The 18,116-nt window shown below is 48.3% G+C and overlaps 1 protein-coding gene across 1 annotated transcript in view; it reads left to right on the top strand.

Annotated features, from left to right (window-relative positions):
* Ccdc6 (coiled-coil domain containing 6) overlaps positions 1-18,116 on the top strand; it is a 96,312-nt gene that overhangs the window by 54,743 nt on the left and 23,453 nt on the right. Inside the window, exons 3-5 of the mRNA XM_005070791.4 lie at positions 3,014-3,142; positions 15,875-15,978; positions 17,952-18,112. Coding sequence (XP_005070848.1) covers positions 3,014-3,142; positions 15,875-15,978; positions 17,952-18,112 — 394 coding nt within the window. The remainder of the gene's footprint in view (positions 1-3,013; positions 3,143-15,874; positions 15,979-17,951; positions 18,113-18,116) is intronic.

Genomic DNA, 18,116 nt, shown 5'->3' with positions numbered 1-18,116 from the left:
GAATTAACATGAGGGTAGGTTGAGTGACTGTTTTCCCGAAACACTTGGGACACAAAGTGTATTGAATATTCATCACACAGTGTGAATATTACACACAGCCTGGATGTGGTTTCAGTGCTGAGAGCCCCCGTAGTGTTACTCGGACATGAAGGAGGAAAGCGATACTTTCTACCTGTAGGGTTTTGTCAGTGCTCAAATAGCTTCAGATTTTGAAGCATTTAGGGGCCTTCGGGTTAGGGGTACTCAGCCTGAATCTGCCTGAAACAGATAATTTATTATTTATTAACTCAGGCAGACTATCTGAGGCAACCTGTAGTTCTTTAAAATCACTGTCTGCGCCCCCCCCCCCGCCTCTCCCCCTCCCTGTCCCATTCCCTCTGCGCTGTACTCCCTGCATCTTAAATCTCATCATTTCACTGTGTGTGTGTGGGGGGGGTAGGCCATTCCTGTGAGTCTCTCTTGCAGCCGTGCTTTCTCTTCTGTTTCTTCCTCCTCTCAGAAACTCCGTGCCCTGCCTGCTCCATGCCCTGCCTGCTCCGTGCCTTGCCTGCTCCATGCCCTGCTTTGAATTGCCTGTCACCTGAGAGGTGTCGGGAGGGAGCTGCAGCAGGGATGTGCTGATTCTGTTCCGTCCTTGGGGACAGTGGCAACTGTGAGCCTCCAGCAGAGTCAGGGCTCGGGTGGGGTGGGGGAGCTCGATAGCTTCCACATGGTTGTGTAACTTTGTCCTGGGAATGGTGGCTTTATCATCCAGTTTTCCTTAGGCCATGGCTCGTGAGGAGAGCGAAGCTGCAGACCCTTTATAGCCTCCGTCCCAAGTTCACCGTGCCATCTTTAACGGAAACGCCTCACTGTTTATTGACAGCAGAACATCTGTCTAAATATGACTTCCTGCCATCAGCCAGAGCGCCTCTCTGTTCTCAGTTAACGTTCTCTGACAGATAATGCTGGTTGGGCCAGAAGCTTTTCCGTGTTAGATCCCACTCTTTATTGTTTTAATTTACCTGGGGCAGAAGCAATAATAGGCTTTAAAAAAAATGAAAAAGGAAAGAAAAGAAAAAGAAAAATTAAAGGAGCCATTTTTAGCGAATAAGATGTCTGCAGTTGAAAAATGTGTCGGAGGATATATTTAGAAACACCTTTATGCAAATAGATTAAAGGGTTTAAGACTTAGGTGCCTCTTGCCCTTAACTCACAGACAGGCCCGATGTCGCTAGTCTGTTTCAGGGCATGGGGACATCTTAACTGTGGGTTTACCTACCACCAGCATCATACCTGCACACTACACGTGCATAGGATGGCAGTGTTTGGTGAAGACAACCTTGCTTATTTGTTAGCATTCGGCTGTGTCCACTTGTGTAGTTTTAATGACCACACGGTCTTGCAGAACCTGAGGTTTCAAGAATGAGCTAAGAATAGATTTATCCCTGTAAGCATCACCTCACATCTGCTTTCTGTTATTTTCTGGGTCCCTTACAAGGGTGACCAGCTTGCTTTTGGGGAGGGAGGAAACAGCAGCAGCTGTTTCGGTCACCACTTCCCATGATGGAAGATGACCTCAGATTGAAAAGTTGCCTTTAGACAGAGTATGCACTTCCTAAGCAGCAGAAATCCTGCTAAATGTGAGTGTATGTCCTTTTTGGGGTGGCCTGGCCGGGATCTCCCAGTCACCCACTGTGTCCTCCTGAGGGAAGGGTGACTGGCCTAGTTTTTCTGGGATTTGATCATTTGACTCTCCAAATGCCAAACATGTCTCTAGGAACGCCTGGGGGCGGAGCCTGCAGGCAGCCTTCCTGGAGTGTCTTGGGTTTGCTGAGGGGTCGAGCCGGGTGTGGTTCCGGAGCTCTGTTGTCTTCCAGGTACATTGCCTTCCGTTCAGTGAGCTGTTGTGTTCTATAGAAAAATGGAGGTGAGTGTGGGGGGCCCCACAGCTCATGCAGAACGAACTTTCCAGTGAGAGAACTTAAACTTTGTGCACTCCATTGTTCTGGCAGCTTTTGCTTAGTCTCCTGGGTTCCGAAGCAGAGGGCTGGCTGACTCTCACAGTGTCCCTGTCTCCTTGACCCCACCCACCCATGAGAGTGCTGGAAATCATGGCTGGTTATCAGTGAGAACTCTGGCCTCCCCTGCAACCTGGGTTTCTTTAATTTCCTTCTAGTCTTGAAGGTTGGTTTTATATTTAAATTGTGTAAAATGTTTGCTTGGAACACCACAGCTTTAACTTCTAATTGCATACATAAGAGGCCCCACCCTGCTCCCCCCCCCACACCCTGGGTTCTTTAGGAGGTGTGGTGGATGATTTATTTCATTATGCAAAGAAAACTAATGTTGCTGATTTTTGCCAGTGCCATCTTACTTGCACCTTGGGAAACGGCATAATTCCGAATAATTTGCTAAGTGTATTTTTGGATTGTGACATCTCTTTCTACAGACGTGATGCAAATCTGGGTAGATTATGGTTAACTTAATGACTGGCAGTGTGAAGTTTCTACATGGAAAATTCCTTGCGCCGGTGACATGGCGGGCAGAGGTGCTTGTCACAAAAGTTCAATGACATCAGTTCAATCCCAAGCCTCAAGGCAGAAGAGAACTTACCTCCTCTTGGGGGTTGTCCTTGGACCTCCACATGCTGTTGGCATGCGTGCACCCCCCAAAGCCCTTAGTCTTTCTGTGCATGATGTGTGACTTAAAAGAGACAGCAGTGTGTGTGTTTAAGGTGCCCCTCCCCTCCTTTCCCAGGACTCCCGATCCTCCCTATAGAGACATCCACTTAACTCTTTTAGAATAGATAAGCGTGTTTAGTTATGGTTTAATATTTGCTCTTTTGCGTGATGCCCCGTGTTTACAAGAAAAAGCAGCTACCAGTTGTGCACACGTGTGAGCACAGGTGGGCGTCACCGTCGCGCCTGTGAGCGGCTTCCCAGTGGCGCAGCCTTCTGGAAACCCCGGGGTCGGCCTGGCATTTGTGGCGTTTGAGTTGCTGAGTGTCGGCTCCCGTCTTCTTCCCTTCCAGCTGCAGCATGAGAAAGCGGAGCTGGAGCAGCACCTGGAGCAGGAGCAGGAGTTTCAGGTCAACAAGCTGATGAAGAAGATTAAAAAGCTGGAGAATGACACCATCTCCAAGCAACTCACCTTAGAACAGGTGAGCCCTGCCCACTGCCTCGGCTTTCCCTTCCAGCCACCCGTGGCGGGCACGGAGGGGCAGAGGGGAGAGACTCCCTTCAGCCTTCCCTTCCACGGTGGGGACTGTGCTTTCCAAGTGAGCGTTGGTGAGCTTACCGTGTCCCGCTCATCCGCTCACATGCTCTCTCGCTTTCACCACGGAGTGTTTCACGAGCTGTGGGGCGAGCTCCTGCTTTATAGCGGGGAGCGTCAAGTCCCTGTTCTGTGAAGCCGATGAGGGCAAGGTTCTAACGCCAGGATGGCTTCTGTGTCAGTCCTCCGGCTGGCTTGTGGGCACCAAAGGCTTTCAAAGGCGGTTGAGAAGAAACGATGGGCACTTGCCCACAGCTCTGGCACTCTCACGGGAGCAGGCTCCACTCAGCTGGCCTTGTTGACTGACAAAGGAGCGCTGGACTGACTTGGTCACTTCATCCTGGGTAGTACGAACCTGATGAACTGTGCTCGCTGCTCTGAGTCCCGGCTCTCCATTAGCAGACAAAAGAGGGAACCCTGAAACTGGGGGCAGCAGATTGGAAGGTACAAAAGATCTAATGGGACCCACTTGTCTGACAGGCTCATGTGGGTGTCCATTCCAGAACTAGCCTTCAGAGCACGCACTGGTCTCTGTACTCGTGTCATGCACAGCTGTGGGCAGCCATCATCCTTCCGTTCAGGCCGCTGTGTCCCCGGCGTTGTGACCTTTGGTGCCTTTTTCTCACTCAGTAGCCTGAAATGAGACTTCCCTAAGACGCCCTAAAAGGCGGTCCATGGCGTGTGGCTCTGGGCTTCCACACAGAGATGAGCAGGTGGGTTAAGCCATGCCAGCTCCATCCGGCAGATGTTGAGTATCATGTAATGATTTAGCCACACTTGTGCTAACACTCTGGCCTCTGGCTGCATCTTTTCTGATTGTCCTCCCTTGTGGTACCCATTTGTCTGTTACTCTGTAGCTCTAGTTGTTAACAGTTTGCCTGAGTTGAAGCCAGGGTGGGCATGAGAGGTGTTTTCAGCCAACGGTGACTTCTTTTTCTTGAGTTATTCACATAGTTCCCTACACAAAGGTGCCTAAGGAGGGCACCGATTGTTCCTGGATTTTGTGGGACTGAATGATTTCTTTAAAAATGTCCTCCTCGCTTCCATGTTAAATTTGGTTCCCAGGGGCTGCTTATTTCCTTAGTGTATCTAGAGCGCTCTGTTTCTATTGATCAGCTTTGAAGTGTAGATGCAATATGTAAGTTTTGGAAGACTCATTTCCCCAGTTTTAAGACATTTTGTTCTTATTACATTGCCTCGATAGACAAGCGGCTCGGCAAGGTAAACCTTTGAGGATTCGTGTCTTAATCCATGGTACGGGTCCCAGACGTCTAGACCATTTAACTGAGGGACACCCAGGCGGCTCAGTAGGAGTCTCACAATATCAGTATTATGATGTCCGTCCCCCGTATTTTAAGCAGCTTCTCCCTGGTATGGGTTCATGAGCTGTGACCCCCCCCCCCCAGGTGCCAAATTGGCCACAAGGTAGAGAAAGTGAGCGTCAGCAGGAAAGGGCTGTGGTCCCTCAGGCCTTGGGGGAGGTAGGGAAAGGAGGGGACAGAACTTTTCCAGACAGCACACATGTCTACTCACCCCAGATAGAGGACTCACCAGCAGACCAAAATATGGACACCACCAAAGTGCAACTTGGTGAAGCAGTGAGTTCTGTTGAGGTTGCTTCCAGGAATATGGGTGAGGGGTTATAGGAGCAGAAATGACTCAAAGTCAGCTCTGTCACCAAGGCCTACCCCAGCATGGGTGACAGCTCACAAAAGCCAGAAACCTGGAGAAATACTGCACAGCCTACAGGCAGCGCAGCAGGTTTAGAGAGTGTCCTCAGTCCGGTTCCAGGCAGGTGGCTAGTTTCTGCTTCCTTGAGTCTGAGGGGGGACTCTCTGCTTTATTGCTGGCTCTGGCTATTTTGAGTTGTTTACCTTCGCCGCAGGATGGAATGTTTCAATCTCAGAGGAACTTACATGAAAAAGGGGGTGTGAAGGCCAGACTTGATCATGGATGATCATACCCCCGGGCTTTCAGGCTCTAGTCTTCTTGGCAGGCCTAAGTAACAGCCCAAGGTGCACATTCAGGTCGGTCTGCAAGCTTGCGTCTTACCAGGAAGGGGTCCAGCAGTGTGCCCTGTAGAGAGAGCCTCTTGGTGGAAGGGAATGAGAGAGGAGCCATGCCAAGGTTATATTTTAGTTAAAGTGGAGAAATGTAACATTGCCTAAAATGTCTCTGGCAGTCGGTGGGTGGGTCTGGGGGGGTTAAGTGTGAAGAACCCATACATTGCAAGTAAACAGTGGGCTTCTTCTGAGCCTTTGCGACATGATCTGAGCAGCTCTGTGGTCAGCTCAGTGGTTGTGTCTGTGTATCTCTGTGGAGTGCTATGCTGTCCGTGGTTGTGTCTGTGTATCTCTGTGGAGTGCTATGCTGTCCGTTGTCAGCAGCACAGCTTGGCACAGTGTGTGCTGCTAATGTGCTGTGCATGGTCAGTGGTGGGCACCTTTGCTTTTTCTGACCGTCAGCCACTGTTGTAGCCATAGCTGCTGCCGGGGGTGGGGGTGGGGGATGCTGTGTCCTATGGCCCCATATACACACCGTGGTTAGGCAGAGCCGTCCTCAGTGTTTGCTTTGAGCACGAGAGCTGTCATTTACCTGTTAGAAGACAGCACTGGGTGAGGGGAATAATGTTCAGGGCCTTCTGTTAATGTGAAAGGAACCAGGTGTGAAAATCTGGTTCCTCTGTTTGGGTTTTGCTTCTGTTTTTGAAGACAGGATGTCATGTAAGCCAGGCTGGCCTCAAACTCACTGTTGCGGATGAGGGTGACCTTGAAGATCTGGTTTTCCTGCCCCACTTTCTAACTCAGGGAATCAAACCCAGGGCTTCCTGCATGCTAAGTGGGCATTCAACAACTAGCCCAAGCGGCTGCCTGCCCCCTCCCCATTTAGACACAGTTCTATAGAGATGTAATTCACAGTTGTGTCTCTGCCATCATCCGTCAACTTAGAACAGTCCGTGGAATCAGACAGACTCTCCGTACCTTCCACCTGTCTGTCCCACTCCCCTTAAGCTCTGGACTGTAGACAGATCTGCCTATTCTAGGCATTTCTTCCAACTAACATCATACAGAACGTGGGGTTTTGAGACAGATACCGACTGTTTAGCATAGCGTTCCATGTCTGCCCACTTTATCCCCTTTCCTTTCTAAATAATTCCCCACCGTATGTGGTATACCACATCTTTCTTATCCATTCATCATCTAATAGACGTTTGCATTGATTGTTACACTGTTTTACAAAGATTTGTGTACAGTTTTTTGGGGGGTTCCCCCCATGTGAACAGCAAGAAACTCTCATTTTTATGGCCTTAAGCCTACCTAGGAATGAAAATTAAATTGCTAGGTCACATGATCACTGTATCAAATTGTGCAAAATGTAATTTTAGCATAATTTACACTTGGTGGATTGGACCCGAGGGTAGGGCTCTTGGAAGGCATTCTGCAGAACTTTGTGTTGGCCGTGCTGTGTTTATTTGAAGGTGCGAATTGGAGTGATAAGTTTTTAAGGGGGCCTCACTGTTCTCCATAAGCAGAGATGACCCGATCTTGAGATGTGTTCTTGGGCTCCCCCTTCTGGAGACCACACTTAACCTCGCCTCTGTGGGGCCCTTGCTGTCTGCTGATCACATGAAGTCAGGGCCTCCTTGTGGCAGTTAATGAGCAGTGTTTAGTCTTCTCTGAGATGCAGAGCCTGGCTTCTTTCATCACTAAGGCAAGGGAATAAGGCTCCTGGACCATCAAAGCTGCTGCTGGCGCTTTTGTTGCAGCATGTGAACCCATAGTTGGAAGGCCGTGTTGTTGGGAAGATAAATGTGGAGACCCGAGACATCACCTCTGCTTCCAGAAGCCATGGCAGTATCCTCCAGACCATTCTGCAGTGGCAGAGGCTCTTGGGACTTGCTCCTTAGTGACAGATGAGTTTGGCCTGTCAGTGGCCCAACCCACTTGGGCTCCCTTTTCAGAGATGGAACCAGAGGGCGGGTGGGGCACCAAGCTTTCTCCTGTCACACAGATCGTCACACATGGCAGGTGAGGGCAACGTCCCCCAGTCTGGTGTTCTGGACGAGGGAGTATGTTCTTAGTCCCCTAGGCAACTCAACTTGTGTCTGTTCAGACAGCCCACAGAGTTCCTAACCGTCTAGTTAGGGTTTACTTCGTATTCTAAATGCTAATGCCAAAGAGAATTTATAAGCAGGTGTTTGAGTGGATGCTGGAAATAATGGAAGCCTGCTAGGTCTTTACTGAACACAGTATTACACTGGACTGGTCTGGCCAACATTCCTTTAATCCTGTTATCGCCTGTGAATAGTCATTGCCCGTGAATCCTTCTCAGTAGATCTCTGCTGGACAGCTTGGTCACCGTAAGTCTCTTGCTTGCTATTCAAATTTTCTCAGGTGGCATTAACATTTAGAAGTTTTTTATTTTTATTTTTTCTGTGTCTTAAAAAAAAAACCCTGATCCAAAAGTGTTTACTGCCAGCTGGGTAAGATTGCCCTCGCCTGTCTACCAGGCAAGTTACCAGGGCCTTCTCTGCACTTGGCTCAGAAAACTGTCTCATGAGAAGTGCCGTGCCTCAGATGTGGCAATGTGGTTCTGCTGGCGTGGCCTGGAACCTTAGAGGGGTGGCGATGAGGGAATTAGGTCACTGGGGACACCTGATGCCTTCAGAACGGTGTGGCTCTGGTGTTGGAGAAAGACTGAGTTATGAAAGAGCAAGACGAATTCCAGTGTCTGCTTTCCCATCTCTCCGTCTACTGTCCTTCTACTGTGATGCTACGCACCAGGCCGGGTGCCCTTTACAGGACTGAACCCAGTCTTGGACTTTGAGATCCCAAAACTGTATGCTGAATAAATGTTAATCATTCCTTGCTTTGGGTATTTTGTTACAGGAACATAAAGTGGACCAGGGAAAGAGAGAATCGGTGGCCGTCCAACACCCAGCATAGACACTCAAGTAACTAAGTATATAGGTGGAGGTTCCATTCCTCCTTGCCTCTTAACCGTTTAGACACAAATAAACACACAGAGGCTTCTATTAATTATAAACTGTTTGGCCGATGGCTCAGGCTTTTTACTGGCTAGCTCTCTCTTAATAACCCATAACTATTAATCTATGTATTTCTATATAGGCTTATTTTACTGGAAAATTCTCCAGCACATTACTCCTTCAGAGCCTACATGGCATCTCTCTGGCAGTTTCTCTCTGCTTCCTCTCCCCAGAATTCTCCTCATCTGGAAGCCCTACCTATACTTCCTGCCTGGCTACTGGCCAATCAGTGTTTTATTCATCAACCAAATAGAGAAACATATTAACAGCATACAGAAGGATGTCCCCCATCAGCAAAGCAGAAAAAGTGTTATAAATTCAGTCATGTTACTCAGCTCACAATTGAATGACACACAGTTGCCTGCCGTGAGCCAAATGCCTGTCTGCCCTCCCTCTTTCCCTCCCTCCCTCCCTCCCTTCCTCCCTCCCTCCCAGCCTCCTTCTCTCCTAGCCTTCTTCCCTCCCTGCCCACAATTGGCCCCATGTAACTGCATCAGTTATTTGTGCGATTTTGAGTGTCCTCTTACACGAGTTGTCTCTGCTCTCTCAAAATCCATATGGGAAGGGTGGATTCCAGGTTGATATAGTCCTTTACATTTCATTACAAATATAATGCCAGCTCTTCAGCCAAAGTATCTCCCTTCTGGAATGAGTCCTGTGACCCCAGGCCTATAATTTGACCTCCCCCCTTTTTTGTGAAACAGGCATAATGTCTAGTTTTCAGGTCTTGGGGAGTATTTACTGCCCCCCCATCCCCGCCCCTGCCTCTGTCACGCTCCATGTGGATGGACCATCTCTCAGTCCTCTGATGCAGGAGGAATCAGTTCCTATGATAGCCCAGCACAGGGCCCCGTTGTGTCACCATGCATGACTATGGTTGAATTTGAGAAGGTAGGCCCTGAGCGATGATCCTTCAAGCCTGCCTCAGTTTTGGAAGGTGTGGCTCACAAAAGATGAGACCCGTTTCACAATCGGGTAACGGGCTGAGACCTGCAGGTGGAGAAGCATGCTCTGATGTGTCAGAAGCTCTGCTGTTTCCAGAACCTTCTTGGGCTTGTTCCCTCTGCCTAGAACACACTGTCTTCCATGCTCCGTCAGGTCTCCCAGTCTGTCCCTCAGTGAGCCAGGCATCTGTACATGTTGTCCTGGCGTCTTGTAACAGTCCACACTTGGCTCAGTTGCTTCTACATCGTAAGCTCCCTAGAATGTCTAGGAGGGCAGACTCCATGCTGACCCCATGATCACATTCCCAGTGACAAGTATCACAGCAGCTGCCAGTAAACAGTGGAGGTTGTTTAGCTGGGGAGATGGTTCGGCAGCCCTTGCTGCTTAATCAAGAGCACTGAGTTCAAAGCCCATCACCCGCATGAGGTAGCTAACTCACCAACCCCTGTACCTCCCGCTCTGAGGGACCCAGCGCCCATTTCTGGCCTCTATGGACACCTGCACACCAGTCTGTACATCAGCAGAGACGTAAGTTTGAACGCACATAATAAAACAAATCTGAAAAAAAGAAAAAGAAGTCATTGCTTGTTCCTTAGGGTATTTGGAGCTACCCATTTTCCAAGAACACAAGCAACTGACATCACCCCTCCCTCCACAGCCTGTTGTTACCCACACTTCCCTTCTTGAGGGTTCTCTCCTCATATGTCCTTGTGACTTAGTTTTTGCCTGTACCTCAGCTGTGCCAATTGAATGGCATGATCCTGTATGAATTTATGTCTGTCACATTTGTCATAGTCTCCCAGGAAAGATGACCGGAGTTTCCTGGCCTGGAGCCTTGTTCTGGGATGGCACCTGGTCCTCAGTTGTCAGTAATGCTGGGTGGAGACCAGGCAGCAGAAGAGACTGGGACACACCGAGGTGAAGGCAGGAAAGACAAACCCGGGCCAGCTAGAGAGAGACTCCCACGTCCAGTTCTGTTTGGGGGCGCGGATGTCCTGCAGGCAGAAGTGGGAGAGGAGGCAACCAGGACAGTGTCAGCACAGTGAAGGTGGTAACCGGGTCCTTCCTCTCCCTGACAGGTCTGGAGAGACACGGGCTGTGGCAACTGAAGTTTGAGGGCGTAAGCTCATCATTAGCAGTGAATCATTTAGCTATCCCAGGGCGTGGCCAGACCTCAGTGCTAACAGTGACCCATGGTGTTACCCTCAGTTCCTAGTTCCCAGCAGGTGACAGTGCTGAGTGTCGTGTCCTGTGCCGTCACAGCTGCAGAAAACTGCATAGGCCAGTCCAACGGAGTCGGAGTCCTTGGGAAAAGATTGCGTCTTTGTTATATTTTTTTATTGATTTTTGCGACCTGGCAGTTTCATGCCAGCATTCATGGCATTTGGATTACACTCTTCTGCACACCTGTTTGTCTTCCTTCAATCCCTGTTGACCACCCTCATCTTTATTTTATCTCTGCTCCTTGTGAGCCTCCTCCTCTGTACCCCACCCCAGATCCCTGGTCTTGGCTCCCTGGCCTATACCCCTACCAAGGACCCTTCCTCATCAAACCCCCTTCCTGTTAAGTGCCCTCCTACTGATCAACCCACCTTCTCCCCTTACCAGCCCCTCTCCAAGACTGACTGACGATCATTCAAGTTTACGTGTGGGATTCTTGCTCTTAGAACCAGGGATTCTTTGGGTGCCACAAAAACGCCTTGTATGTTGTCCGAAAGATAACTAACTGGTTCACAATAAAAGCCAAACTGGCACCCCACATGTGGCTTGAACACACAGCCACCGGAGTACGTGTTTTGTAGTGTGAGTTGACTCACTGGTGAGTCGCCTAGAGGTCAGTGTGTTTGCGGCGTGTCCCTGTGTCTTACACAAGAGTGAAATCCTTGGCTTTGTTGTTGAACAAAGCAACAGCAGTGAGAACCAGACAAGGGTTAGCATCCTGTTCACACCGACAGCTGTCCTTGCAGTCCAGCAGCTGGGGGCGGGGCATGTCGGGAGGGGGCTGGTGGTACCTGCTGTTCACTGTGTGTTGTGAAAGCATGAAGAGTAGAAGAATAACCTTTATTCCTTGAGCATTCTCCTCCATTAAGGCGATAAAATCCCATGACCTCCTCCATGCATGTTTTTGAAGCTCAGTTTCAAACATCAGTCTCAAATTATGGCAGTTTCAAAGCCTCTTATTATTAAGCCCAAATGTTTGCATTGTAAATGACAATCCCTTCCTCTCCCAAGAAAATTTGGAAAACAAGTGCAAAAAGATACATTAAAAACACAAAAAATATTACCAGGACAGCACCTGTATTTCCACATAAACTCCCAGCTGCCGTTGGTAATTTTTCTTCGTCTTCCCCCTCCTCATCCTCCCTTTTCCAAAGGCAGCAGGTCTTTGGAGCTATGTCAGTTACTTCTAAAGCTTGGGTACAAGAGTCATAGCCATGTTGAAGAACACGTGGGATTTTGTGCCACGGATATAGATGAACTGGGAGTCCCTGTCACTTCATTTGTTCTGTCATCTTGAGCTGCCGAGATGTCACGATGATGTCATCTGAGAGGTCTCAGCACACCGCTGTCAGGGAAGAGAGGTGTGTGCCCTGTAACAGTTGAAAGGGACACCTGGCCCCTGATGCGCTTGCATTTCACTTAAGTACAAAAGCTCAACTGTTGTCCTGCTTGCTTAACCTCATTTTGTAGCACCAGGTAATACTTGCCTGTGGGTCAGTTCGCACAGGTGGTATTACATGATGGACCTTCGCAGCGTCTGTCCAGTAGACAAGAAGGGAACATCTCATCATCCAATTGAATGACGAGGCCCTCGGGGTCAAATCAGTGACACGAGGGGTGCAGTGAAATCCAGAGCCCCCGTCCTCAGATCACCTGCTTATCATCTGAAATGTGTCAGGGACCTGCTGGGATCCTGCTGAATGTCGGTTGACTTAGAGAAGACGTTCTGAGCAGTGTGCACAGGGAAAATGAATGACTGACTAAACTCACCCCTCATGGGGCAGAGGGATGAATGTGGTGATAATAAATGGCTTTGTTTTAAGGAAACTTAAAATTTGGATACAGTACATCTTGAGAAGTTTCTTTGGTTTTATTTTCTTAAAGAACGTTACTTTGGGGCTTCTGGGTAAGAGAGCTTGCCAGCAACCCGGTGGCCCGACTTTGAGCCCTAGACCTTACATAGCAAACAGAGAGAACCGACCCCTGCAAGTTGCCCTTTAACTGCCAGCCTCCCCCAACAGTAAATGAACTGATGCTTGCCACAGTCGCAGATCTGGCTCTGTAAGGGCTGTCCACTAACTTTTTTTCTTTTTAAGATTTAAATTTATTTTATTTATATGTATGTGCCTGTGTATGGAGACACTGAGGAGGCCTGAGGAGGGCTATGGATCCCCTAAAGCTGGAGACATACAGGGATTGTGAGCCATCAGGTACAGGTGCTGGAAACTAAACTCAGGTCTTTTAGCCCAGAGCCATCTCTCCAGCCCTCCGCCAAGTTTTTGACATAGCTAGGACACATGCCTAAGTGGTTTGCTTCCCATACACAGTAATTACTTGGTCAAAAAGGAAAAACAGTCCTGGAGAGCTATGGACCGGCATGTCAGCTTATGTAATAGAATGTTGAGTGTCACAGGAAGGGAGACCCGTGTGTCTGTTGTTGCTGTTTGTTATTTAAAGTTTCCACTGAGCGTTGTGGCCCGTGCTTTTAATCCCAACATTTGGGAGGCAGAGGCAGGCGGATTTCAGAACACTGGTCCTCAACCTTCGGAACACAGCCATCCTTTAATACAGTTCTTTATGTTGTGGTGACCCCCAGCCATAAAATTATTTTTGTTGCTGCTTCATAACTAGTCATAATGTAAATATCTGTGTTAATAAATATCTGTGTTTTCAGATGGTCTTAGACGACCCCTGTGAAAGGACTATTTGGTACTCCACCAAGGGTCATGACCCACAGGTTGAAAACCACTGTTTTAGAAGTTCTTTTAAGAGATGTAGGCTGTATTATAAAGCCTGACTGGGGACTCTCTTGATGTCTCCCAGAGAGGTGAACTTTGCTCTTTGTCCTTGTAGGAAGTGATCGATCCCTTAAGGATGTCTAATACTCATAAATTAGCACCAACTTATTGCTGGGTTGCTGTTGGTTGTTGCTGAATTGCTTCTGTTGTGAAATTACAGATTTCTAAAATTAGATGCCTTTATTTTTTTTAAATGACAAAAATAGATGTTCACTTTTAAAAATTGGGTAAGGCAGGAAATGGAAAAGAGATGACCATTTCTTCCAGTGGACTATTTATCATGCTACATAATTTGTTCAACACACCCACCCACCCACCCCAGTCACCCCTCAGCACAGACACATTTTTAGCTTCTGGGCTACATAACTGACCTTCAGTGATGGTTGGAACCTCTGGGACTTGGAAGTGGCCACTTCCCCTCCTCCTCTTACTCTTTGCTGGCTGGCATCTTATGAAGCTTCTGTGTGTGAGTCCAGTGAATACCTCAGGACCTGTCCTTAGTTCTGAAAACCGTTGCTGATTGGTTGGTCAGATATAAAGGGTTGGGGGACAGTGGCAGTAACTTAATCTAGACTGTGTATTTTGTTTTTTAAGGACTTTTCTGGAAGGCAGGGTCCAGGATCTGAGGTGTTCTCTGGTATGAGGAGCCTCACCAGAGGCTGTGCTTAGGTTCTGACTGTCCCCGCAGGTTTAATCTGTGAAGGGCATGTCACCGAGCTACTCTGCACTTGTCACCAGCTACCGTGTCCCCTCATGAATCCTCTCAGGTACTTTCTTCTGATGTGTATGCACTGGTTGGATAACGTACAGGGAAGGGGGTACGATGGAATGAGACAAGACCACATTTTTATTTGAGGGGCCTGACCTTTGGAGTTGAGAGTGTATTTTCCGTTAGCGGTACTGACGAAATTGTGCTTAGACTAAACCGTCACAAAGTGGATTGGAAGAACTTTTGTGAGCTTCACAGCTGAGCCTGATGTGAACGGGTGGAGTTCTCATTGGGTTGTTACTGGGCATCTCTTTCCCCTGCCCCTCCCCTGCATGGGGCCTCTTTTATTTCATTGTGCATTTTGTTTCATTTAGTTTGGGTCTCTCCCCCCTGCCCCAGCCTGAGTGCTGGGATTACGTGTTCTCTCAGCCTGCTCTAATAGCAAATGAACAGTGGGAGGGAGGCGCAGTGGATCCCTCCCCCGCCCTTCCCCCCCCCCTTTCTGAACTCCCCAGACACAAGCCTGACAAGCTGGGGGATCTCATGTCCCGGGAACCCTTCCATACCGTGTTTATCCACCGAGGAAGTTCCAGGTTTAATGGGGGGGATATAATAGGGCTCTCGGGCTGACGTTAATTAACCCTGAAGTGGGGAGTGGAACCTCCGAACACTAGTGAAGAATCGGGAATGCCACTGGGAGACTTAATTAGGGAGCAGCCTTTCAAATGAGCTCCGTGCTGATCAGCTGGGTCCTGGAGGCAGCAGAGTAGCCTGTGGCGGGATGGGATGGGAGGGGTGGGGTGGGGGCTCAGCCTGATATATAAGTATTTGACTGTGGGTGAGAGGGTACCTGTTGTGGGAACACTGGATTTAAAACAAGAACAAACAGAACCTGAGAAAAAGGGTACAGGGGAGATAATTACAGATCACCCATCATTTTTGTATTTTTGAGATGGAAGCCGGTCTTACCTGCCGGTCAAGATACCCTGGGACCTCACGAAATACCCTGGGACGTCTGAAGTACCCTGGCCGTCCTTCCTCCCTGCTTGTTGTCCCTGAGCTGTTCTTCAAAGCCACGGTCCCTCGCGCAAATATAATACTTTGTTTCCTGTTTGATCCTGGCTCATTCGCTGCGTGTCAAAGAAAAAAGACCCGCCATTTATTTACTGATGTCCTGAATGTAGACACTTAGGATTCATTCATGAGCAAAACAGACAAGAGTGGGGTAGATGAGGAAGGTGATGGGCTGTGGTGCATGCAGTCACCGCATATTATATGCATACCCAAAGGTATCCTTATGAAGCCCCCTTATTTTGTAATACGATATTTTGGTAATAAAAGTGAATGAAGTATAATAGCATCTCACAAAACTATCATAGTATATTACAACCAAGATACTGACATTATATTTAAAAAAGGAAAGCAAGAATGGGGGGACTAAGGAGTTATGCCCTAGATGACTGGAGGAGGGGAAAACAAATAGCCAGAGACGGTGACGAATATTGAACACAGGATTCTAAGTGCCGCTTTTTAACGATGCCTAAGTTAAGTCAAACTCGTCAACCCAGGCGTTACGCTTACCCTTTGCAGACGGTGAATTCCCATCCCATAACTTCCCATTCTTCCAGCTGACCATTGGTAGAGCTGGGGTTTAAACCCAGGTACTTGCGATCGTAACTACTTGGTTCTCTGAGCTTTTTGAGCCGGAGGTAAATTAGCTCCGGGTTGGCTGTCTGGCTGACGAGGTTACAGTTACAGGAACTAGTTTGATCCAGTGCCCAGTCATTCCAGAGCTGTTGTGCCCGCTCTCCCCTCATCTCTTCAGGGTCACGGTGAGGTCCAGTCAGGGATGCTCCAGCGCCCTGGCGTTCTCAGTAAAGCTCTTCCCTTTTCCTCTAGTTGAGACGGGAAAAAATTGACCTGGAAAACACGCTGGAGCAGGAGCAAGAGGCGCTGGTGAATCGGCTGTGGAAGAGAATGGATAAGCTGGAGGCTGAAAAGAGGTTGGTTGAGCCTTGCTTATGCTTGCATGCATGCATGGGTGTGTGCACGCCTGTCTGCCTGCCTGCCTGCCTGCCTGTGGCTGTGCGTGTTTGGAGGACTCCTGGCTGTTAACTAGGGTTAACAGTGGGACGTTTGAATTGTTTGGGTGACACACACCATTCTAACTGGTTAAAGGAAATATATGTTGATCTCTCTTATGGCTGTCTCTGATCTGTGCCTGGCTGTTCTCTTCCCTCAAATAGGGAGGAGAACATGTCCATACAAGGCCAAGTCAGAGTCAACCAGGGTGCCACAGTTCACCTGTTACTTAGTGCACATCTCTAGGATTTACTTAGTTGGGGGATTTTAATAGAAAAAATGACTATCCATTTGCTTTGAAATCCACTGTAAATAAATACCTGTGGATATTTAATACTTTGTGTGTTCAGTGTACATACACAGGTATAAAGTGTCACCCAACACCAACAACAGACGTTTCCTGAATTACCTTGTTGCAGATTGCCTTGGTCCTCATTCTTTTGATCACTCTGTACTTTGGGGTTGGAAGGGACAGGGCTTCTAATAATGGCAGGAAGATCCTGTCTCGGAGCTTTATATGGGATAAAGGCAAGTTTCCTTTTAAGTTGATTATTAGTTCCCTGCCCCAGAATCCTGTGTTTGTCTCCGAGAACCCTATGCTGATGTCATTGGTTTTAAAGAGCTATTCCACACTGTCCCCAGTTCATCTGTAGAATTACAACCAACCAGCCCACTACAGAGCTTAAGAAAAGTGAAGATCTGAAGTATATGTTAGGAGAATTCCTCCAGCCATAGACAGTCAGCACTTTGGTAGCAGTTCTAATACATTGAATCGTGAAGTTATTTTGTGATTGCGACCATATTTACCTGTTAATTTTCTCAACTAGCATAGAACTGCAGGTAAGTCAGTTTTCAGTTGGACAAATTGAGAGGTAAACAATTCAATTTAAAGCAAACCCCTAGAGCCCCAGCAGCTTATAAAAGGCGGTTACAGAGTGTTGCAGTTAGCCTGCCTTTTGGAACGCAGTTGGAGGCTTTATATATACACATATAATTGTATTGTTGTTGAACTTAGCTGTAGGAAGCGGTCATTTTGTAGGTAAAATGCTGTTGAGCCTTTTCTAAGTTATATATGATAATGATAATTGGTAGGGAAGTGGGCACACCAGCCATTAACCAAATAATTCTGTCTTGGCTTGGTTTTGTAACATTTTATCGTTGGCCCCAGTTTTCCAAACCTTCCAAGCAGGTTTTACCGGGAGGAGCTCTAGTGGCTATGAAGTGGCTTCAACCTCAGAGGCAATTCATAGCAGTTTCTAAGTTGCACCCAGGGGCCAGGGAATAGAATCCCTTTATTCCCTCCATCCTCTGCAGCCGTCTTGCTAACCACAGAGTCAGCTAGGTCTGCTGGACTCTGGGCATAGTAACCAGAAACGTGTTCCACAGACTTTATAGTTATGGGTGACTTCCAGGGCCACTCAAAGAGCAGAAGGAACCTGGGTGATGGCTCCGTGGTGTCATATTTGCTGCACAAAGCCCGTGGACCTGAGCTGAGATTCCCAGTACCCACATAAAGCTGGAGACACTAGCTGGTGCATGGAATCCCAGTGTGCTCCCAAAGCAAGATGGGAGGTGGAGGCAGGAGAATTCCCAGAAGCCTGGGCCAGTTTCCCTTGCTTAGCAGCAGAGAAGAGGCCTTGTTGCAAACGGGAGAAGGGAGGACCCATACCTGAGAGTGTCCTCTCACACAAAAGAGTAAACACAAAAGAAACAAGATCTTGCCAGTCTTCCTGTTTGACCAGTGATGATTGTAGCCGAGGATGGACAGAGAGGCGCCAATCTGTCCTGTGGACGATTTTCAGGCCGGCTCTCAGCTCGAATGTTGTTGAGTAGTCTTCTTCTGCAAACTGTTCTTCATTGTTGCTTTTCTTTCTCTTTTTTCTTTTCCGTGAAGAATCCTACAGGAGAAACTAGACCAGCCCGTGTCTGCCCCACCATCGCCTAGAGACATCTCCATGGAGATCGACTCTCCTGAGAACATGATGAGGCACATCAGGTTTTTAAAGAACGAGGTGGAGCGGCTGAAGAAGCAGCTGCGAGCCGCCCAGTTACAGCGTAC

The sequence above is a fragment of the Mesocricetus auratus genome, unplaced genomic scaffold (genome assembly GCF_017639785.1).
Source record: "Mesocricetus auratus isolate SY011 unplaced genomic scaffold, BCM_Maur_2.0 Super-Scaffold_100027, whole genome shotgun sequence".
NCBI classification, from domain to species: domain Eukaryota; kingdom Metazoa; phylum Chordata; class Mammalia; order Rodentia; family Cricetidae; genus Mesocricetus; species Mesocricetus auratus.
The sequence above is the reverse complement of the archived record's forward strand: the minus strand, read 5'-3'. Positions and strand labels throughout refer to the sequence as shown.